Source organism: Lissotriton helveticus, chromosome 6 (genome assembly GCF_964261635.1).
Source record: "Lissotriton helveticus chromosome 6, aLisHel1.1, whole genome shotgun sequence".
Lineage (NCBI taxonomy): Eukaryota > Metazoa > Chordata > Amphibia > Caudata > Salamandridae > Lissotriton > Lissotriton helveticus.
Window position 1 is genome coordinate 1379867405 of NC_136067.1, and position 23682 is coordinate 1379891086.

The following is a 23682-nucleotide window of genomic DNA, read 5'->3' on the forward strand; positions in this document are numbered from 1 at the left end:
GTGTAACTTGGGGAGGTGGTAGAAGGTAGGTAGCATAGGGGTGTGGTTCCTTAGGAAGAGGTTCTTATCTTTTCCGAGCATGTTCAGGATATACCACTTTTGTATTAGTGCATCGTAGTTGGTGATGCTCCTTTGGTACGCTGTGTTTGTACATTCCTGATAGAAATTTCTATCGGCGAGTTGCCTTAATGCCTCAGTTCGGTATTGTTCTCTGCTCATTAGGACCACGTTACCACCTTTATCCGAGGGCTTGATTACCAGGAGTTTATCATCCATCAGATTCTTTATTGCTCGGCGTTGACATTCCGTGATGTTATTTGTTAAATGGGTTGGTTGCGATTTCCTATAGTTAGTTAGGTCTCTTTTCATTGCCTCTGTAAAGACATCAACTGCGTCCCATGTTGCTTGTGGTACGAAGGTTGATGCCGGTTTAAACGAGCTTTCCTCTCTTACTTGTTCTACCCCTTGTAGAACAGCTCGTTGAGCAATGGTCAAGTTTGCCAGTTCATGATCAGGCTCATGGTCCAACCGTAAGTCCTCTAATACTTCGATAGCTGGTAGATCTTTGGAGCTGAGTATGTCCAGTTCACTCACTTTGGTAGTTTTCTTGTTAGCTTTTAAATGCGGACGCATTTTAAAATGTTTATGGAGCTTCAGCTTCCTGGTAAATCTGAACAGATCGATTCTGGTCTGTGTGTACTCAAGGTCATTCGTTGGACAAAAAGTGAGACCTAAACTTAACACTTCAGTCTCCGCTTCTGTAAGTACCCTTGATGTCAGATTCACTACAGTGAGACTGGCCGAGTCAGTGTTGTCTTCATGATTCACATTTGTTGTTTCTTTGTCGTCCGGCGGTTTTGCCATGAGGAGGTTCTTGCGTTTCCTCTGCCTCCTCTTGCCGCCACCTGCCCTCCTCGTCCTCCTCCTCTGGTTGATGTTATTGTGGCATCTGCATCCGCATCGGGTGGTTTGTTTTTGCCACCCCTCAGCCAGGAGCTTTTGATCACTTCGTACTCCTCCTGAAAAGGAGTCTTCTTTGGGCGGGCCCCTTGTAAATCATACAACGCGCCTTGTGAATCCTGATCATTCTGCCACCGTTGTTCGTCTCCCGACTCGTTCTCAGTCAGGTCTGATTCAGAGGTAACGAGTTCTACCTCTGGTGTTCCGCTCGTGGTGGTTACCATAGTTCTTTTCTGGAGAGCCTTCCGTGGGGCATCATATTTCTTGGCGTAAGTGAGTACACGCCCGGTTTCGTAGTCGTTGGCGTCACGCTCATATTTCTCTTGCTTGCGTGTTCTTATCTTTTGTTCATATTTTGCCAATCTCATCTTCATCTGGTCCCTCATCTGGGTAGTTAGTGCCTTTACTCCGTCGTCCATTTCTTTTCCCAGTTCCTCGTTGATCAAATCAATTTCCGCCAGTGCTTTCCCCCTATCGCTCCAGGTGTACTTTACTAAGATTTTCAGGGTGCCCTCACAGTAGGATGCCGTATGTTCGAACCAATCTGTGAGGAGTTCGGGATCCAGATGTTCATACGTGGGCACCGTGTGCACTCTCAGCCCCCTAGGTACTCTCTTCTCTTCAATGTAATTAGTTAGGCTAGTAGCCTCCCACCATTTGCGCACTTCGCGCTCGTGTAGTTTCTCTAATTTCAAGAATGTCTCTTTCAGTTTATGATCCTGTGGTCGTTCTTCAGACGTTGTTGTTCTTGTTGCCACTTGCGCTGCTGGCCCCTTGCGCTTGAACATGTCTTTCGCAGCGTTCATATGCTCCGTATCAGAAAACATCTTTTAGCACTGTTAGTGGATGTTAGATGTTCGGTGTTGATAATCACAGTGGGGGTTGCTCCTATGATATGCTGCAACCCTCAGTGCATTGTCCCTTTTAAAACTCGGACACCTCTTGGTCTGCGGGCGTTCTATTGACAATTACCGCTACACGCTTAAACATCCATGTGTGAAAGGGAAAGGCAGAAAGTCAGCTTACCGGCAAGCGCGTCTTCCGTCTGGGAGCCCGGAGCAAGTCCAGCGCATTAATCCCTTCCGTCGATACACCGCCGATGTTGAATTGTCCTTTCAAAATGTTGCCCAGCGGCTGCAATGGTGCACAGCGTAACTCCTCCTCGGAAACGCTCAACTCCCACGGAAAGCCGTGCACACGTGAACGGGTGCTGCTAGCGGTTCGCGGGAAAACCGCATAACATAACGCTCAAACTCTTCGCGTATAACTCAAAGAGGCAGCACTCACAAACCAAAAGGTGTCCAAGTTATTTATTCGGGAACAAAGAAGCACAGACGCGTTTCGGCGTTAGCCTTCGTCAGTGTGTCACTTGTCAATTTCAAAACATCCCATATAAATACAAAAGTTTGTAAATGTTGACATAAACATAGGACTATGACCCTTTGTGCCTCTATGGGCGCCATATTGGAAGGGTGTATATCCGAATGTTGGATCTGTTACAATTCATCCATTAGTGCTAAGGTGAAAATAAAGCCGTGGATCGGCTAATGTCCTATGTTTAGAAGTAAATGTCATATTTACAGAAAAACAGTGCAGAAAATAATAACAATAAATATGGTATCAAACATATAAAGAGAACGTTCAGATGCAGGGACGTAAAGGAAAGAGTTACATATGTAAGTACGATGTACCCATAGTGGTCAAATCATCCTTGTGCTGTTATTCATTACATATTACTCTGGTTATTCAAGACCCATAATGGGGAGCAGCAAAAAGAAAGAAAAAGAAAGGAAAAACCTACTTTTCTATCAATTCAGGTTCCGATTTGCACCAATAAGACTCCGTACATACATATTTACATATATTGAATATATACATATCTACATAGTTACGTCCTTACTTTGAACTGACATTCCAGCGGAATGGGTAGAGCGCAGACTAGTGGTCTTCTGCAAGAAATGCAGTTAATGCAATTAATTTCATTCCAGCAAAGAGAGTTGATATTTCGGGATTTTTTTGATGTTATTAAGGTACAGTATTTCCGCTATCCACAAAATATACAAAATATGCAATTTACAACATATACAAATGGTCATCCGGCTGGTAGTAAATAGAGGGTGCTTATCATGGGTCCTACTACAGGCCATAGTTCTACTTCCCCAAATGACATGAAAGCTCCTCACCGCTGTTCATCCCTCCCGGATGTTTAGCCGAAAGGTCTACGATGTATCTAGACTCGAGTCTACGGAGTCTCCTTAAGCGGTCACCTCCTCTTGCATTTGGTGGGACGATGTCCAATCCAAAGAATCGCAATTTAGTGCGATCTTTGTCATGTTCCTCAGCAAAATGCCGAGCAACCGGGTATGTAATATCTACTTTTTCGATTGCTCGTTGGTGTTCAAGGATCCTTAGTTTGAGTTCCTTAATAGTACTGCCGATGTAGCTGAGGCCACATGGGCAGACTAGGCAGTAAACTACAAACTGTGTACTACATGTGATAAAGTGCTTGATTTGCACTTTCTTGCCGGTGTCTGGAATGACGTATGACAGTACACGTCTGCTGCCACTGCAAGCCTTGCAGTGACCGCAAGGAAAGAAACCAGCCATCTGTTTTAAGGAGTTGGTTTTAGGAGGAAGTTTGTCTAGATGACTCGAGACTAACATGTCATTTAATGACCTTGCCCTACTGAAAGTAATTAAAGGATGTGTGGGTAGGTCATCCTTTAATATACTATCAGTCTTCAGTATGTGCCAGTTCTTGTTAAGCATAGCTTTCAGATCTTTAGCTCCCCTGGAATACGGAGTGATTAATCTGAATTTTCCACTCTCCTTGTTGATGTTTCTATTTCTCGTCGCGTTAGGATCAACTGTGGCCAATAAAGTATTTCTCTGTATCCTCCTTACCTTATTCAGGGTCTTTTTCAATAAGGTATTGCCATAGCCCCTCATTGAAAATCTCGCTAGGCACTCCGAGGCAGCCGCCTCGAAGTCAGAGTCTTTGGAACAGTTCCTGCGGATTCTAAGCAATTCTCCATAGGGAATGCTATTCTTTAGTGGGGTGGGATGGCTGCTGCTGGCAAAAAGTGTGGAGTTACCAGCAGTTGCTTTTCTGTACAGAGTAGTCTGTAGGAGGTTATCTTCAATGTACACTCTCAGGTCCAGATACTCCGCTGCCACCGGGCTCACTGAACCTGAGAAGTGCAAATTGAGGCCGTTGGTGTTAAGGATCTTTATGAATTCTTCTGCCGTATCCATCCCTCCATCCCACACGATGAACAAATCGTCAATATAACGATACCAGCATTGGACCTGTCCTGTGTCTGTACCAACTGTGCAGCTCCTGGGCACCTGCTCCTCCCACCAGCCAACGAACAAGTTTGCGTAGCTGGGAGCGAAGCAGGTACCCATCGCCGTCCCTGAGGTTTGTATATACAGTTGGTCCTCAAAGAGAAAAATGTTGTTAGACAGACAGAATTCAATGAACTCTAAGATCATTTTGTTGTGATGTGCATATTTCAATTGGCGCTGTTTTAAAGCATATGCGAAAAGAAGTCGGATCGCACCACAAAACTTCTTTAAGACTAGAACGTGCAGGGCGTTCCCGGCAGCACATGGGGCGGAGCTGATCACGAGCTTCGCTCTCTACATAAATCATGTGTCAGCGCGCGCGCAGTGGTCGCGCCTAAGGCAAGCCCATCTGCGCCCGTCCGCGCCTGTCCCGCGCCCAGCGCTGGTCACTCAGCCCTAATCGACCCGATAGTATGCCGCAGATGGTCTAGAGACGGTCTCTTAGAACTGAGACCTTCAACAGTAGATAATCACACAAGGTACAACCCCGCGTTACCTCCGGACAGTTTCACCTGTTCAAACTGCCACTACTCCTTCCACCCCCCTTCGCCTCACTCATGTAAGTACACAAGAGAGAGACGCCTCTCCACTCCTCTACGTGAACTGAGTGCCTGCCTAGTCAATTGTCGGTCCCTGCCCAAACATGCTAGTGACATCTGGCTTTCTCTCACATCGAACGCCTGGGATTTAATGTTCCTTACGGAAACATGGACGAAAGAAGCTTCCAATCCCGATATTGCTTTAGCAGTCCCCCCTGACTATCAATTTTTCGGGCTAAACAGACCCGGATTAAATATAGGGGGAGGAATAGCTATTATCCTCAGATCCCACTGGAAAATCTCATCCAGAAAATTAGCTAATCTGGGATCTATTGAAGCTATGTACTTCAGTATCTACGAGGCCTCTCTCCTTATTGGTGCAGGGGTGCTAATTTACAATCCTCCCAACGGTCCCCCCACCCATACCACGTATTTATTTACAATCCTGGCGGATCTCTCTCTAAAACACCCCCATTTTACTGTCCTCGGAGACTTTAATCTACATGTAGATGACAGTAATTGTGCAAAGGCGTGCTCCCTAGTAGAGACTATGGCGGGCATTAACCTATTTCAGAATGTTGTGGGCCCCACACATACTGCTGGTCACACTTTAGACCTTATCTTCATGAACCTACCTGGCCTCTCTACCCTTGCCCCCCTCCCTGTGACAAGGTCGGACCATTTTATTATCCCTTTTAAACTCAAATTCCCACCTACCACGACCTCCACCTGCAGGACAGAGAAGGTGGCAAGAAAGTGGTTCAAAGTAACGCTGGAAGCGATGGAGCCGGCACTAGCCGAGCTCAGTTGGCAACCCTCCACAAACATAAATGAGGACGCAGCAAACCTAAATCAATACTTCACCACGGCCATCAAGAGCATCGCTCCCCTCACTGTTCTCTCCTCAGCCAGAACCAAACCATCTGCACCTTGGTTCTCCCAGCTATTACTGGAAGAAAAAAGCAAATGTAAAAGGTTAGAACGCCTTTGGCGCCGCACCTACGATTCAGCTGCTAAAACAACCTGTAGAGTGGGGCTAAAAAACTTCACAAAATCCAACAAAGTATTATGAAAGAATATTTCGCCAGCAAAATTAAATCCGCAGACAATTCAGCCAAGGTGCTCTTCCAAATTGTGAAAGATGTCACCAATCCTGCGGCCCTCTCGCACAAGAAAGAGCCTTGCCAAGAACTCTGTGATGGACTGTCGGATTTTTTCCACAAGAAAATTAATCTCATCTATGCTTCTTTTAATGTAGCGAATAGATCAGACACAGAGGTCATACCTCCTGTGCATACTACTACTAAGGACATTAGGCTAAGCGCATTTAAAACTATCACCTTAGACGCAGCATTGAACAAACTTCAGCTATGTAAATCGGGTTCACCTTTAGATCCCATGCCCGCTCAAGTCTTTTCTACAGTTGCCCCTGCGGTCGTATAACCCCTTGTAACAATATGGAACTCCTCTCTCCTATCAGGTCAGTTCCAGGAGACCTGGAAACAGGCCATCCTCATCCCCCTCCGGAAAAAACCAGAAGCAGACCCTACAGTACTCAGTAACTATCGCCCGATATCACTGCTTCTAAAACCAGCCAAAATCCTAGAAAAAATAGTCCAAGAACAACTCTCTGACTATTTAGAAAGCAATGATCTCCTACATGACTCACAATCCAGATTTAGGAAAGGGTATAGTACTGAGAGAGAACTTTTAGAGGTGTCAGAGACCGTGCGGGAAAGTGTGGACAGGGGCGAGGTAGCCATGCTTGTGCTCCTCGACCTGTCCACAGCTTTCGACACGGTCTCCCATGCCATCCTCCTAAAAAGACTCCTTGAGATGGGGATCTGTGACACCCCTTTAGCCTGGATTACCTCCTTTTTAACAGAGCGTACACAACAAGTATGGTGCTTTTAATGTTCTCCCTTCTTTTTAATTATTGTTGAATTATTGTTTTTAAACATTGCATTGTATAATAAATTGTCCAGATTTTTTCATAATTTCATTTGTGTTTTGCCTAATAAGTACAGTATTTCCTTAGTCTATGTGTTTTTGGTTCTAATTATGTATTGAACGTTTTTCACTTGAATAAGGTGTCCCAAAGGGAATTTTTGCTTGACTAAATAGTCTTCTTGGTATCCCATCCCTTTGGCTGTGGGGTCCCTCTCTCTTTTATTAGAGGTTTAAAAGTTTTCGAACCTGTCTTTCCAATATTGTAGCCTGGAAGACTTTGCACATGGTAAAACTTAATACGGACAAAACGGAGGTGCTGTTTTTTAATCAAGCAACCCCCATGCCACCTACCACCTGGTGGCCTGCGGAACTCAATCTGCCACCTTCCCCGGTAAAAGCGGCTCGCAATCTTGGAGTCCAATTCGACAACGAATTATCTTTTAAAACCCAGATCCAGAAAGTCACTTCGACATGTTTTCGTAAACTACGCATGCTAAAAAGATCTCCCCCTTTCTACCCGTTGAGTCACTGAAGACAGTGACCCACGCCTTGATCACTTCGCACCTGGACTATGCAAACAGTCTGTATCTAGGACTTCCTGCCTACCTACTACACAGGTTGCAGATCGTGCAGAACGCCGCAGCCAGGCTGATCTGTAAAGTCCCCTATCGCTACTCCATCTCGCCCCACCTTAGGAAGTTGCATTGGCTCCCTATCACTGCTCGCGTCAGATTCAAGGCCCTCGTACTAGTTTTCAGAGCTTTGAATGGTAAAGGCCCCAGATACCTTAGACATAGACTAAAATTAGTCCAATCGTCTCTCAACCTCAGATCTAACCACCTCCGGCTCCTACTCCCTCCCAGTTTCCGCCTTGCAAGGAAGAGTGGTAGAGCTTTTGCAGTGGTGGTATCTAAACTGTGGAACTCCCTACCCATCAGCCTCCGTCTCATTGACATCGAATCTCAATTCAGGGGCAAATTAAAGACCTTTCTATTCTCTGGCTGCTAATTTTCCCCCCATCTGCTCGCAATCCTCAGCGCAGGGACACCCCCGCTGGGGGTAGCCGTGCGCTCAACAAATGTCAATAATAATAATAATAATAATATATATATGTATATATATATATGTATATATATATATATATATGTATATATATATATATATATATATATATATATATATATATATATATATATATATATATATATATATATATATATATATGTGTGTGTGTGTGTGTGTGTGTGGGGGTGTGTGTGCGTGTGTGTGTGTGTATAACTTGATTATATACACTTAATACATATATATGTTTAAGCACTGCAGATGTGTATTTAGAATAAAAACTCTATGCTTATTTATATATACTTCTCAACATTTTGGTTATGTTTTTGTTATAAAATGGTAGAACAATATTAATAATTTGAGATCCTCAAATCCAAAGTTGTGGGCAGAGCAGGATCGTGAGCCTCAGTAGTGGAGGCTGGAGTTGGCCTTAATCTTTACTGAAATCATTTTTGGATTCTTTACAGCTTCCTGTATGCCTTTCTAGACACCACATGAGATACTGGAGTTTTTCATTGATTTTGGGCATCCCACATCATAATGCTGGAAGAGTATGGGTAAGTGAAAAAGTATTTTAATGGAGGAATAGGGGCCAGGTATTTGGGTGTTTCAGTTGCCCTCCATGCATGTTCTCTAAAATTGGATCCACTATAAATGTTATTTACCACACCCTGCTCCCAATCCATAACTAACCTCACCAGCCTCTATACAAAGCTGTTCCTAGCATTTCTCATCAACCAATAATACCTCTAAACCTTAGATGATCTTCTTAGTATCTCCACTTGTTGCACTGTCATTAAGCCCACTTCACTGTTCGACTATGCTTCTTTTCTTGCAAATTATTTCTCCTTTCCTCTTCTTTCCCCTTATGTCTGAATTAGACGTCACTCTTCTTTTAGATTCCCCATTTCATTTTCTGTCACTTCCTCCCACACCTACCTAACCTACAAATACAGTGTAAATAAGTTCAATAGGTATAGATCTTCATACACATTGGATATTTTTTGGCTTGCTAGTTTTAACCATATCCGTATTTCTACATTTACATGCACACGCTTTTCATATAATTCATGAGATTGAATCAGGTAGATAAGCTTGCCATTTAAAGGAGCATGTGACCACCTTCTTAAACGCGGGCACTGCTAAAAACTTTGATGAAGGTTTTTTATTATGGGTATGGTGTTATGTGGATAAAGGAAGTGGGCCTTGGAGAACGTTTTACCTCGTGCCATTCTTTACCACTTCAGCAGCCACGCTGGCCCACCACAGCGGCAATTATGAGGCAGAACAATAGCTTGCTACTTTACTCTGGTGAAAGGGTAAGTGACACATGATTTTAAAGGCCATCAGTTTTTTTGAGTATTTTCTTTGTCTCAGTACATTTTATCTACTTGGCTTCTAGCAATGGTGGATGGTCTACAAAGCAAATCTCATCCCTTGCACTCGGCCCCCGTCTAAAGAAAACTGTACAACCTCTTGTTTACAGCATCCTAATCTTATTGGCCTCTGGGTTTTGAAATTACTGTTTCTGAAGGTTTATCAATGGCAAATGAATGCTGTTTTTTCAAGGATTAATAAAGGCCACCAATCAATTATTTACATAAATGAATATTTACCATTCACAATTAGCAAGACAGTCTGTCTCTCATCCTTTCTTTCACTCCTCCAAACTATCCCAGACTCCCTTCACATCCCTTTTCTGCACCTACGCAGAGTAAACTTTTTTATCAAATCACAACCACTTTTCAAGGTGAGTTTGCAACTATTCTGCCATTGATACAGAGATTATATTTATTTCTACTTGCTGGATCTGCAGAACGTATATATATCCCCATCACCATTTACAAGTGCCTAAGACCTCATCTGACAGTTGTAATGATCACAGTCCAAAATAAAAGTACACCCTTTGTGCCCTGCAGTCACCTCATAACATTTTGCAGTTTTTAGTAAATAGTGACAGTAGTTTTGACATAACAGGGACACTATGTTTGTCAGTCCAATGGGGAGTGCTAATCCTATTTCAGACACAAATTCATTGCTTGATGTTTGCAGAGCACTTGCCCTCCCAGCCTTCTTGGTATAGGACGTCACCAGAACCCCTCTATAGCATATCGGACTAGATTACATGTTACCTTTTATGTAGTTTTTATTTTACGTATTTAGTTTGGGGTAATACACTTGAAAAAGATTGATTTCAAACAGACTAATGTTTATTGACAATAGTAAATAAAATATTGGATTATACTGTTTAGTTGCCTGCAGTGAAATGGAAAGTAAGCGGTGATTATGATGAATATGGAATTTTATTAAAACAACACTGTCTGTTAGTAAACACATTCTTCTGTCGAGTGCTGTTGTGTCAGTGCCCGGATTGGACCCAACAAGCCTTGGCGACAGCAACCCACGCAGAAAGTAAAGAAATGCTTCGGTGCAGACCATCAAGGTCTGAGGGACTCACCACACGGTGGGAAGTCAGAGCATGTGTGGAGCAACCAGGGAAGCCCAAGGAAAAGTAGAGTCACCTTCACAGGGACCCACCAGTCGAAGGACCAGGGATCGCGAAGGAGCCTCAAGCGGAAATGCAAGAAGCGGGCTCACGGAACACTCTTGCAGTGTAGTCCCCCACAATCTTCGGTAAAGATGGTGCTCGGGGTTTGGGCTACAAGTAACCCAAAGCACAACTTCAAGAGATGTCGAGAAGTTAATGCACTAGCAAATGTGCACAGTGTCCAGGAGTTCCGGTTCCACATCACTCGTGTGGGCTGCGGGTCTCAGCTTTGCTGGAGACTCGGATCGGCCTCTGAGAAGTCTGTAAATCCTTTTACTGTGCTACAGGTACTTTGGAGTCCGTCGGGAGCTTCGGAGATGCAGACCGTCAAATGCTTCATAGGTGCATGCTAAGCAGGGTAGTCACTCCTTGACCCCAAGGGAGATTTCATCCGTCCTCTAGTCTTTAGTAGAGCATCGAAGTTCCAGGATTCAGTTGTAGAGTTTCATCCAGGGTTATCTAAAGTCCTTTTGCCAGGGGTTCCTTACTTATAACTAAGAAAGGAGTTGGACTAACTCTAGAGACCCGCCTATGGGAGGGTTTGGAAAGAGCGGTGGCTACACCCATTTCCTATGTCCAGTTTCGCGCCAGAGCAGGGGCTGGTTGCCCCTGCAACTGGTTTGACCTTGGCTATGCACAGGGACACCAAATGTGCCCCCAATGCAGACTTCAACGCACTCTCTGAGTGCACCCACCCAGCCCCATACACTAAAGCCTGTCTGGGAGGTGGTTACACCTCCCTGTGACAGGAAACCTATTGTCCAGGCCTCCCCTGCCCATGTTTCGGTCAGGAGCAGTAGGCCAGACTCATGTCTGTGGCTGCAGCATCCATTTGGTGATGCCAGGGCTCTTTAAACTTGTTAATGGTTAGACCGGTGTGTACATGTCTCTCCCTCTAGAAGGGTGGAATTCTACCCCCACTGCCAGAACTGGCAGGGAGGGGTAGGATTCCAAAGTGTTTGACACCAAACACGAAATGTTTCTGTGCAGCCAACCCAAAGTTGGCATTTGCTGCGAGGTTATAATGCAATTAAGTGTATATGGTCAGGCTGCATCACAGAACAGCCCCAGAGAATAAATTCCAAAGGCTGCAGAGGGGCCCTGCTCATGCATGGGCACCCTCTCACATGAAACCAAGGACCCTGCCTTAAGGATTGATAAGGACTGCCATTGGGGTGACTGATAAATTTCTATGTATCGTCCTATCTCTTTGTTACCTCTTTATAGGCAAACTGTTGGAGAGACATGTCAACATCCATCTTTCGACCTATTTGGAGTCCACCAACTGTTTGGACTATTCCCAATCTGGTTTTTGGCCAAAGTACAGTACTGAACTGGCCCTGATGAAGGTAACTGATGATATAAGAATACTGGTGGATGCAGGTCAGGCAGTAATTTTGATACTGCTTGACCTATCCGCCGCATTCAATACAATATCTCATCAAATCCTAGTGGACCGATTACACTCTATAGGGGTCCAGAATTCAACCTTGAGCTGGATACAGAACTTTCTAACTGATAGGACACAAATAGTGAACGTGGGCCCTTTCCAATCTAAGATCAGTCATGTCACAAAAGGAGTGCCACAGGGCTCCTGTCTTAGCCCGTCTTTATTTAATGTTTACGTGGCCCCTTTAGCTGCGTTGCTTAGGGAAATTGGGTTTCTCCCAATTTCCTATGCAGATGATACGCAACTAATCTTCACTTATAACAAATACACCCTTGATGTTCAGAATGTATTCTCTGAAGGCATGAAAACAATAACCATTTGGATGAAGAGGAATTTTCTACAACTAAATACAGGGAAAACAGAGATCATGCTTTTTAAGGATGCCATATCTAGATGGTCTCCTGGATGGTGGCCTGAAGAATTGGGTGCACCCCCTACCCCAAAGACAGTGGTGAAAAACCTTGGGGTGCTAGTAAACAGAGATCTCAATCTCGAGGGTCACATTGCAACAGTTAAAAGATCTTGTTTTTATGTGCTGTCTGCTTCGGAAGATTTTCCACTTTCTTCCTATGAGTAGGCGCAAAACATTAATCCATGCACTGGTTCTTAGTCGCTTGGATTACAGTAATGTTCTATTAGTATCTGCCAAGGACTCTGATTTACAAAGTTTACAGGTTGTGCAGAACACTGCTGCACACCTGGTGGCCAGCGCCCCTTACCGTGCCCCTTCTCTTCCTCTCCTTCACAGCCTACATTGGCTTCCAATTCGTATGAGAGTCAATTCAATTCAATAATCTTTATTTCGTTGCAGTTGCATCATAAAAGATATACAGTTAAAATTCATTAAAATACAATTATATAATATTCAAAAGCACAAGTGGAGTATGGAAGATCTACTTAGGATTACATTGCATTATAAGTTCAGTTCATCCCGGTCTACGTCATCTTATTTGTGTCATGGTATTACGGTCAAAAAAATCATCACACATTTTGAATAAATATAGAGTTAAAAATAATCAACATTTTTACAAGGCTATAAAACAATTAAATTTGTAACCACCATGGCATAATAATTAAAAATTGCAATGGAATAATAAAAAAAATATTACATGGTTGGTATGCCCAACCGTAAAGTTGGGTACTCGGTCATCCTTTACTTATGGTATATGTAACGATCATGATATTAGTTTAAGAGGGTTTCAACAAGATATATGGTTAAAAGTGAAGACCCATTTTCAATCTAATAAAATTAGCAGCAAGGAGAAATCTACTGATGCCAAACACAATTTCTTGACTGGTGTCTGTTTTTAAAATTCTACCAGCCTTCTTATAGGAATTCGAACCAATAATGCGACATAGCGGCACTATCCACTTTTTCCTTGACTTCGCATAAGTGGAACAGAAAAATAATATATGTAAGACATCTTCCCTTACATTGTTAGAGCATAAAGTGCAGAGATCACTGTTTGTCTTCACCCAACTTTTCTCAAGGGCTTTAGTTCTCAATATTCCATATCTGTATTTTATATACAAGGTTTTTGCTAGTGGCGGCTGTACCTCATCCAAAAATGTTTCAAAATGTGCCACATCTTTAACCATTAAGAATTATTCAGTTAAGGGGCCATGGATTTTTATGTATGCAGAATCATAACTTATATTTGACCAGAATGACAATTTAACAATTTTTCTTGAACTCACACTCATAGATTCTGGCTCGCTCCAAAAATGGGCTAGTCCTAGTTTAACTAACCAGGATCTTACATGCTTTAACCAGTAAATTTTACTGCCACTATCTAGATCCATGACTTCTTTCAACCCGTTTTTATATTCGTTCAGCTCGGGAGTTGTCCATAATCTGACCCACAGCAATAGTGGTCTCAGCATTGCGTGTTGGTCAGTACATTTGATATTCAGATCCAAAAATAGTGGTATCAGCGGGATGTTAGTGGGCACTTTTAGTAATCCCCTAAAAAACTTATTCTCAAGGGTTTCAATAGTCTTCCTGCATACTGGTCCCCATAATTCTGCTCCATATAGTACCGCTGATTGAACCTTGCACCTAAAGATCTCTAAAGCTGGGGTAACTGCCTTGTTTAAGCATTTGTTGTGTCTTTTTAAAATTGGAAGTCAGTTTTGTTTGAACACTATTTTTGCTTTTTCTAGCTGCGGTCTCCATGCTAGTAGTGAATCAATTAATACACCTAAATATGTAAAGATCTGCTCGTGATCTAATTTGTGACCATTTAACATTAGATTTTTTCTAAAACTTTTGTGCGGGCTCAGTGCCATGTATTTTGTTTTATTTATATTAATTTCTAACCCTTTAAGATTGCAATAAGACTGGAACCTTTCTAATAAATTCTGGAGACCCCGTGGTGTTTGTGAAATAAGGATGGTATCATCCGCAAAAAGGAGGGACGGAACCCGTTCACCCCCCAATCTAGGTGAATCATTATCACACTTCTCCATGTAGTACGGGATGTCATTAACAAAAAGGGAAAAGAGTGTAGGGGCCAGCACGCACCCCTGGCGTACTCCCCTTTTTATAGGGATAGATTGTGAAAGTTCCCCGTTTGGGCCCCAACTAACCTTAGCGTAATTCTCCTTGTGGAGACTGTTGGACCCGGCCCTTGTGGGCAGGTTCACCCCGAGACTTTTTGCTTTTTCCTAGCCTGTTTCTGGAACCTGGGTTGTTGATTTTAGGCCTCTGCGCACTTTTTCACTGTGGTACAGTGTAAAGTGCGTGTGCTCTCTGTGTATGTGTGGTGAGTGACCTGCCCTCCCATAGGAATGAATGGGGAATATGTATGCCCATGGTAGTTCCTGATGTGTGGGGAGTGCAGGGTCGAGTTTGATATGTGTGAACTCGTGAGAATGAATGCTGCGTAATGGTGTATGCGGCATGGTTGTGTCTAGTCTAGAAGCGCCACTTTTAGAAGTTGGCATATTTGTGTAGTGAGTCTGCTGGCACGTGATTGGGTGGTGAGCCTGGCCCAGGAGTGCCTGGGCCTGCTTGTGGATTTACTGTCTGGTTTGAGTGGGACAGGGGCTGCAGAGCCCCCCGGAGGGAGGGGGTCGGAGTCAGCCCGTGGATGAAAGGCAGCATCTGCTGCCAGGGAAGCGGGAGGAGATAGCGTCTGATAATGCAGGGCTGTGCCTGCCTGGCCACCCTGCTGGCTCCCCCTCCTGCTGGCCCACTGTCACCTCTGACCTGAGGCTGACAGGAAGAAAGAAACCAGAAACACCACAGTGCTCCAGCAACCCCCAGAACTGGTTTAGACTGGGCTCAGGGCCCCCTTGCACACAGGCTTCAAAAGACTTCAAAGGACTTCAAAGACTTTTCTGTGTATAAGAAGGGGCTGTGTCCCCTTCCAAAATGTTCTTGTTTCTGACTTGAATCTGCCAGGGGCGTGCTGCTGCTTGGGCTCAGGGGAATCCCTGAGCCCTGCCCAGCCCCTGGACACTTGATGGACTTTCCCTAGGGACCTTTGCCTATGGTCCCCTCCTTGCAGACTCCTGAGGACTTTGTCTTATTTTTGCTAGGGCTTATTATAGCCTAAAAGCGCCTGGAAGCACTTGGTCTGCTGTTCTAGCGCTAGGTTTTTTTTTTTTGAAAAAACAAGTGCCACCCCCACCAATTTTCAGTGCTCTTTACTGCGAGCAAACAAATCAAGAAATGAATCACCGATCTGTTTGGTATATTTATTTATACCTGTTATTTACTAAGTTCAACATATAGACTTCAACGAGTTGTCCGAGGAAGACACTCAACATATAATTACTGTACACAAAAGAAAAATGTACGACGATTCACAAAAACAATTCAAAGAGAATATATATCACGAAATTCACAAACAATTTTAAACAAGAAAAAACACACAATTAGTGTAATACATATTTCATGATGAATGATCATTTAGCAACATTCATTTCATAGTGAACTTCAATTGATCGGAACATTTGCTCATCCAAAAACAATATGTACTCAATGAAGGAGACACGTTCTAGGAAAACAATGGGAGAATGCAGACGAATTAATCAAATGGCCAGTTAAACCAAGAAAACAATTATGTATTCTCTATGCATTCCTCCAATGATGCCGACGCGTTTCGAGTCCGTGAAACAATTAACGGGCTCTCATCAGGGCTCATTCAATCTGGATCTAAAAGTGTGTGTTAAAAACAAGAACAAAAAGAGAGAGCGACATGTCACCATTGTGTTCAGTATCCGAGTGACTGCCCCCACTGCCCCTCTAGGCCCTTTTAGTACCTGAAAAGTGGCTCCGGAGGCCTGATCTCGGGGATCTGTGAACACCAAAGCTTGTAGTAGGACCTTGTTATCTGTAAGATAACATAGAACTTAAAATGCCGTCAGGCATAGCATCATCATTGAAAACACACGCGGGAAAACCCGCGAACCATCAAGAAGGAAATCATCGTGTTCATACCTGGGACAGTACCGGGAGAAATCCCTGCCCCTTTCTTATTTCAAATGGCCCGTCATTCCTTCTTTAGACCTGTAAAATGCGAACCATAATAGCCGCATTAGGCTAATATCCCAATTCCCAACATTAAAAAAGCGCAAACGATATTCCAGAGTCAAAGGTTTTGCAGTCGCCTACCTGGAGACTCAGCGTTTTGTCCGTGGTCTCCGGTGAAAGGGCGTACTGTTCGTTCTGGTGGAGGCAAGAGAGCGCAGTGATGTATAAAAAGCCTGCCAACAGTCAAACTATTTGTATTTCAGGCGGGGTGAGTTTTAAATATCAGATCTTAAGTGCAAGTTTACCTTGGCTTCAGTATCTGTGGATCACGAACATATCAGTAATCCTTCGTGCGTTAGGGTGAAGCAGGTAGTGGCAACGTGGCATTTAATCCCGTCCAAATATCAGTAGCCTGTCAAGCAAAAGGGGAAGACGCTTCAGTAATCGTCTCCATTTGCGCATAAAAAACCATGACATTGAATGTTGTGTGGAGCACTCACCAGCTCAATAGGCGCTCCGTTGTCAGTCTGTTCAGGTTCGATTCCGAATCAGTACTGCCATGTTTGGGGCGGAGTTATAAACCTTTATTTAGCGCTTAGGATTCTGGGACATGTAGTTTCAAAAAGAGGTTAAGTGGATTAAAGCCTCGATACTTCAGACATGGTATTTAGTCCAGTTTGGGCACTGTTGAAACGCATAATTAAATACGCCTCCTTGCGCAGGAGGGTTTCCTCGATATCAACAAGAGCTTTTTTAGTGGGCATTGTATACAACACAGTCCAGGAAAAATCGGTTTCTGTGTGTGATTTATCAAGAAAGTGTTGGACCATTGGTGCACTAAGAACTTTATTTTTGATACGGGATCGGTGCTGTGTTATCCTGGTGTTGACCTGCTGATTGGTCTTCCCTATGTACAATTTAGGGCAAACGCAGGTAATGGCGTACACAACATTTTTGGTCCTGCAGTTGGAGAAACCTTTGTTGGTCCATTTGACCTGCTTGTGTTGAAATTCAGAACCTTCTAGACAGGTCCCACAAGACACGCAATTACCACATTTGTGGTGCCCCTCAACTGGTTTGAGGCCCCATCTGGATAAGAGATCCTCCTTGGGTTTGGATGTGGCAATGTCGGCACGTACCAAGTGTTGGCCGATACTTCTGTTTTTTCTGTAGGCAAAAATCGGCCTAGGGAAGGGACACTCTAGTTCTTCCAATAGGTGCCAATTCTTTAGGACCATTTGTCTGACACGATGTGTGTCAGGACCAAAGGTTGTGACACAGACCATCTGTTCTAGTTCAGTTTTTGTTTTGTTCTGCAGTAAGCATTCTCTTGGTGTATACCGAGCCCTTTTATGTGCATGTTTAAGCATCTTTTTGGGGTACCCACGGGTAATCATTTCATCACAAAACTTTCCAGCGTGATGGTCAAAGTCCTCCAAACTTGAACAATTTCTCCGTATACGGAGTAGTTGTCCATATGGTAGGTTACTTTTCAAATTGCGCGGGTGGGCACTCCGGTGATGGAGGATGGTGTTTTTGTCCGTTTTTTTACGGTAGAGTGAGGATTTAAGGCGCCCCTCTGGACAGGTAATTTGGACGTCCAAAAACGTCATCACAGTTTTACTCTGTTCAAGGGAAAATGCAATATCCTGGTGTTTATTATTAAGCCACTGGTGGAAGGCCATCAACTCGGCGTGGCTCCCCTGCCACAGGAGCCACACGTCGTCGATGTACCGTAACCACTGCCTAATGTGTTTCTGGAAGGGATTGTTGTTTTCAATGAACATTTGTTCATATTGTGCCATGTACAGAATGGCTACCTCCGGCGCATAAGGACAGCCCATCGCTGTCCCTTTGATTTGCATGTAGAATTGGTCATTGAATCGGAAATAATTCTTTTTCAATGTCAATTCAGCCAATTTTACAATGAATTGGGTTGGTACTCTATGGGGTCGTTCCCTAGTGTCCAAATACATCTCGATCACCTCAAGTGCCTCGTCTTGAGGGATCTGTGTATATAAGGACGTCACGTCCATTGTGACCATAATTTCAGATTCGGAATCAAATTCCATGCCCTCAACTTTAGCTAAAAAATCCGTAGTATCCTTGAGATAGGACCTTACCCCACTGACAAAGGGTTTTAAGAAAAAGTCAATGTATTTGGAAATAGGCTCCAAACACGAGTCACAGCCAGAGACGATTGGTCGTCCCGGGGGGTCAGTCAAATTTTTGTGGATCTTCGGGAGGAGGTACAATTCGTCTGCATTCTCCCATTGTTTTCCTAGAACGTGTCTCCTTCATTGAGTACATATTGTTTTTGGATGAGCAAATGTTCCGATCAATTGAAGTTCACTATGAAATGAATGTTGCTAAATGATCATTCATCATGAAATATGTATTACACTAATTGTGTGTTTTTTCTTTTTTTTCTTGTTTTTTCTTTTTTTCTTGTTTAAAATTGTTTGTGAATTTCGTGATATATATTCTCTTTGAATTGTTTTTGTGAATCGTCGTACATTTTTCTTTTGTGTACAGTAATTATATGTTGAGTGTCTTCCTCGGACAACTCGTTGAAGTCTATATGTTGAACTTAGTAAATAACAGGTATAAATAAATATACCAAACAGATCGGTGATTCATTTCTTGATTTGTTTGCTCGCAGTAAAGAGCACTGAAAATTGGTGGGGGTGGCACTTGTTTTTTCAAAAATTATACACGGTCCAGCCTACCCCACGTCCCAGGGCCTATCTCCTTAACTTTCAACACGTTCTAGCGCTAGGAGCGCTGTGGATTGTGCTCTAGCGCTAAAGAGCGCTTTATTTTTGTTCTAACGCTGGAAGCGCTGTATTTTTGCTCATTGCGCTGGAAAGCGCGCTTTGTGCTTCGCCGGTGCCCACCCGGCATCTGGCCCGTAAAAGAAATCAGCCCCCACCTGCCTGCCTAAGGAGAAGGGCTGCTGCGCTGCCCGCAGCGACCCGGAAGTGGTTGGCCGGCCGGCCAATCCCAGCGCGGCCGGCCGGAAGTGCTCGCCCCCGCAGCCCGGGGGAAAGAAAGAAGAAGGCGCCCGAGAGATGGCGGCCGGTGCCGCCGGTGCGGGGCTCCCATTGCTGTGGGAGAGCCCCGCAGGCCCCAGCCCGCCGTGAGGAGAGAGCGGAGGGGGCGCGGGGCACATTGTCGGTGCCCGCCCCCGCCGCCAGTGAAGCCGAGGAGAGAGGACGCCGGCGGAGGAAGGAGGAGGCAGCCTGGAGCTGCTGCCCCCCCAGCAGAGAATCCCCGTGACGCCTGCTGCCCCTGCGGAGGAGCCCCGCCGAAGACAGCCCGGTGAGTGAGAGGGCTGGGGGCTCCGTGATGTTGCTGGTGGTGCCGGTGGGGGCACAAGGTCCAGAGCGGTCCCGTGTGGCAGTGGACCGCTCCCACATAGAGATAGTGGTGCGGGAAGGGCGGCCCCGGTTGGCAGCGGGTCGCGCCAACGTGGGTTGGAGCCCCAGAAAGGCCATGGGGCATTTCGTGTTTTGAGCCCAGCGAGGCTCCAACGACGGGCGCATTTTGTGTTCTTTGAGCCCAAGAGGCTCACAGCGCCCCATTTCTGCTGAGGAGCCCATGAGAGGCTCAGAAGCGCCACATTCGTTTGGAGAGCCTAGATAGGCTCGGATGGGGCATCTCTTTGTTTAGAGCCACGGAGGCTCAGAGGGGGCATTTCTTTGTGTAGAGCCCCGAGGCTCCCTGCCCCATGATGATTAGAGCCCAGTGAGGCTCTTGGGGGGACACCAGTGATTATAGAGCCTGTGTGGCTCGAATGTGGCTCCAGCGACAGGCACAGTTTTTGTCGCCGTTTTGGCTGATGTCCCAGCTGCCCAGCAATTAGTGGGCAGCTGCACCGTTTAGGCGCAAGATGGAGAGTGAGTCCCTGAGAAGGACAGAGATGGCACAAAGGTGCCCGGCCAGTCACAGCTGCGCAGCACTTAGTGCCAGCTGCAGCGTTTAGGCCCTTGTGAGTGTTCCCAGGTGCCCAGCAAGTAGTGGGCACCTGCATCGTTTAGGCTCCTGACATTGAGACTCAGGGCGTTCTAGCCCCAACAAGGCCAGTTGGCCAAGGGACTGCCACAGTGGTGGCTTATGTGAGTTTTTGCGCAATTGTATGGTTATTGCACCTCTGAATGTGTTCTCTTGCATCATGTGTTATTCCTGCACCTCTGAATGTTTTTAGACATCATGTGACTCTTGCGCTACTGTACTATTATGGTACCTCTGAATGTATTTGTATTGCATCATGTGCTTTATTCTTAACACCGCTGAATGTGTAGGTTTATACATTATGTGTTTCTTTTTACTACTCCTCTGAATGTGATTTATGCATCATGGGTAATGTGTTCTCTCTTAGGCCCCTAAATGCTGTGTGATACTTAGGTGGTCGTTCTTTTTAGTACAGGTGGTCCTAGTCCCCTGCGTGACATTCTCCTAAGGTGTTTAGGGTTGCGTAGGAGGTACTTACCTGTTCCCAGTAGTTACTGGATGTGATCTATAACTGTTACTTTGTGTTACAGTGATTTTATATACTTTTATTCTAAGTTCTTTAAGTACTATTTCTATTTCTAAAAGTGCTGATTATGACAGTGGCCCATGTGGCCCTGTCCTGTGTAAATAATCCCATGTGAATATTGCCCGTGCCAGTTAGCACAATGTATATGTGTGATTTTATCTGATATGTTTTGACAATACAAAAGTTATTTTAATATAAACTTGTGTGGAGTTCCTTTTGTGGTGTGCCTAGGATGTTGTTGCTGTTGTGCGCTGGCGCAAATGCTTTACACATTGCCTCTGAGTTTAGCCTTGCTGCTCGTGCCAAGCTACCTAGAGGGTGAGCAGGGGTTATCTTGGCGTGTGACTTCCTTGCCCTGACTAGAAATGTGGTTTCTGCCTGGCTTTGGCGTCAGCCTTAGCCTACCAGAAATAGCCAGTTCTAACATTGTTGGTCAGCGGTGCGGATTTGGACTTGTGTTTGCGCAGTGCCATAGCAACAACTGGCTGCATTACAAAATTCTGCATTTTTCAGATAGTCACATGTTTGGGATTATTGTTTTTGATTTTGTTTTTCCTCAAGAGTGTCATTTTCAGACGGTGTTCCTGCGCTTTATGTTTAGTGGCAGATGAGAGAAAATGACAGGGCGGGACACCAGTAGAGAGGGGAGGTTCCCATAGATTAGGAATCCCTTGCTGGGTCCAGTGTCCAATTCCTGTTCCTGTCCCTGTGTGGGTAGATGGAAGAGAGGGAGGGTGGAGGAGAAATTGCTTGCTCATGAGGGTGGTTATTCCCTGAGTGTAGTGTGTGTGTCTGGATTCCCCAGTATGGTATGATCCAGTGGTGGCAGCTTAAATGTGTCCAGTGCGTGAATTCCCATTCCCAGTTCCCAGAGTATGGTGCCTGGTGCTCAGTAAGAGGGTGACAGGTTGAGAGTCAGAGGCAGTGAGGAACTGTTTCACCAGTCTGGAGGGGGAGTGTGTGGATGAGTGGTGTCTTGAACTGGAGGAGTTGGTGTGAGTTTTTTTTAAGGAGCTTGCACGGGAGGTGTACCTCTGGTGGTGTGCAGGAGGTCCTGCAGAGGCACTGGACAAGAAGGTGGATGTCTGGCAGTGTGCTAGATGTCTTGCCGAGGCATTAGGGAGTGATTCTAAAAGTAGTGGCTTGTGTATCTGATGAATCTGTGTAGGTGAAGAGGTTCATGTGTAGCCCAGCTAGGTCCCATTAGTATGGTAGGGGTGTAGGGGCTCACGTCCTGTCTCAGTGGAGGTGGAGTGAGTGTGGGGCGGTGCATCCCACGTTGGCTGGAAACCCTATCTCAGGGCCTGGAGGGTTCCCTAAGGGAGCGCCAGGTCAGGGGCCTAGGCTGTACTTACAAGTCATTTGAGGAGGATCTCCCTGTGTCTAGAGGAGGGGGAGTGTCTGTAACCAGAACTCCGGCGGTCCTAGTGTTGGGCAGTACCGCTCCTAAGTGGAGGGTGCAGAAGTCCTGGCTCGCTGAGCATTTGACCGTCTAGAGTGCTTGACCATTTGTGGGGCCTCTGGAGGTTGTTCCCCGAGGAGGGGGGAGGCCAGGTTCAGGTTCAGCCTGACCTGGAGGGAAGGGCATCTGTAATCAGTGTCCTGACCGGTTGTTGGCTTCCAGGGGTACCGCTCCAAGGTGGGAGGGTGCAGAACTCTAAAGGGGGGTGCAGAGGGACGGTGTCCTTACTTCTGACCCCGGTGGGAGGAAAGTGTGTTGCTGATACGCTACTGGCATGTGCTCTGTCTAGCCTGAGACATACTGAGAATCCCACTGTGATAGGGAGTACTGGAGGAAAGTGTGTTGCTGATACGCCTCTGGCGTGTGCTCTGTCTAGCCTGGGACATACTGGGCCTGTAATCATGGAACCGGAAGGGGGTGCAGAAGGACGGTGTACTTCTGACCCCGGTGCAACCTGAGGGTTTAGATCCTAGGTTGGGAGATTAGGAAGCTTCCAGGTCAAGAGGAATCTCTACTAAGGTGGATCAGCTGAAGAGACTGAGGGGGCTGCCCTTGCTGTGTGTTCTGGGGCCCACCTACAGTTTGTTGTTTCCACTAAGGTAGAGGAAAGGGGGCTTTGCTGTGTGCTGTGCCCCCCCACCTGCTTGAAGAGGGACTGTGCTGTGTGCTTTGTACCTCAGAAGTGGAATAGTTTCCAGGTGGTAGACCAGTGACGGAGTGAGGTCCTGATCTGGTAGGAGAATTGTGTTCTGGTGAGTGCTTCCCTGTGAGGGTGCGGGAACACAGAAGTAGAGGTAGGGTGGGGCATTCTTGCCCGTGACCTCTGGTCAGCCTGGGGGTGTGGACCCTAGGTTGTTGGATCAGTGGTAGTTGTAGCTACACTGAGAGAGAGAGTGGAGAATGGCTATTGTGTGCCAGGGGCTACTGCCCCCGCTCTGTGGATTGGTTAGGACCTGTGATATTTGGATGGCCTAGGGCCTGGTCCTGGCTGTGGATGACTAGTGTGTACCAGTGGGGTATCCTAGTTGTGCCAGAGAGCTTTTGTTGAGGGAAATCTATGTGGGTTCAGAGTGGCGAAAAACTGGAAGGTGTCCCTGCCGTGCGGGCCCGTGTCCGTGTTTTGTCGCCCAAAGCAGTGAAGCCCATCAGTGGAGTGATTGGTCTACCCTGCGTTTTGGCTGGAAGGGGGTTGTGTTGGACCCGGCCCTTGTGGGCAGGTTCACCCCGAGACTTTTTGCTTTTTCCTAGCCTGTTTCTGGAACCTGGGTTGGTGATTTTAGGCCTCTGCGCACTTTTTCACTGTGGTACAGTGTAAAGTGCGTGTGCTCTCTGTGTATGTGTGG

The 23682-nt window shown here is 45.5% G+C and overlaps 1 protein-coding gene and 1 long non-coding RNA gene across 10 annotated transcripts in view; one reads left to right on the forward strand and one right to left on the reverse strand.

Moving 5' to 3' along the window:
* LOC144763503 (uncharacterized) overlaps nt 1–23682 on the forward strand; it is a 556338-nt gene that overhangs the window by 56308 nt on the left and 476348 nt on the right. For 8 of the 9 annotated variants that reach the window (XM_078649147.1, XM_078649152.1, XM_078649150.1 and 5 more), the window contains one exon: nt 8327–8416. The exons of the other annotated variant lie outside the window; for it this stretch is intronic. In XM_078649147.1, coding sequence (XP_078505273.1) covers nt 8327–8416 — 90 coding nt within the window. The remainder of the gene's footprint in view (nt 1–8326; nt 8417–23682) is intronic. 9 annotated transcript variants of the gene reach the window in all.
* Nucleotides 1–23682, reverse strand: part of LOC144763504 (uncharacterized) — a 179277-nt gene that overhangs the window by 24655 nt on the left and 130940 nt on the right. The window lies entirely within an intron of this gene.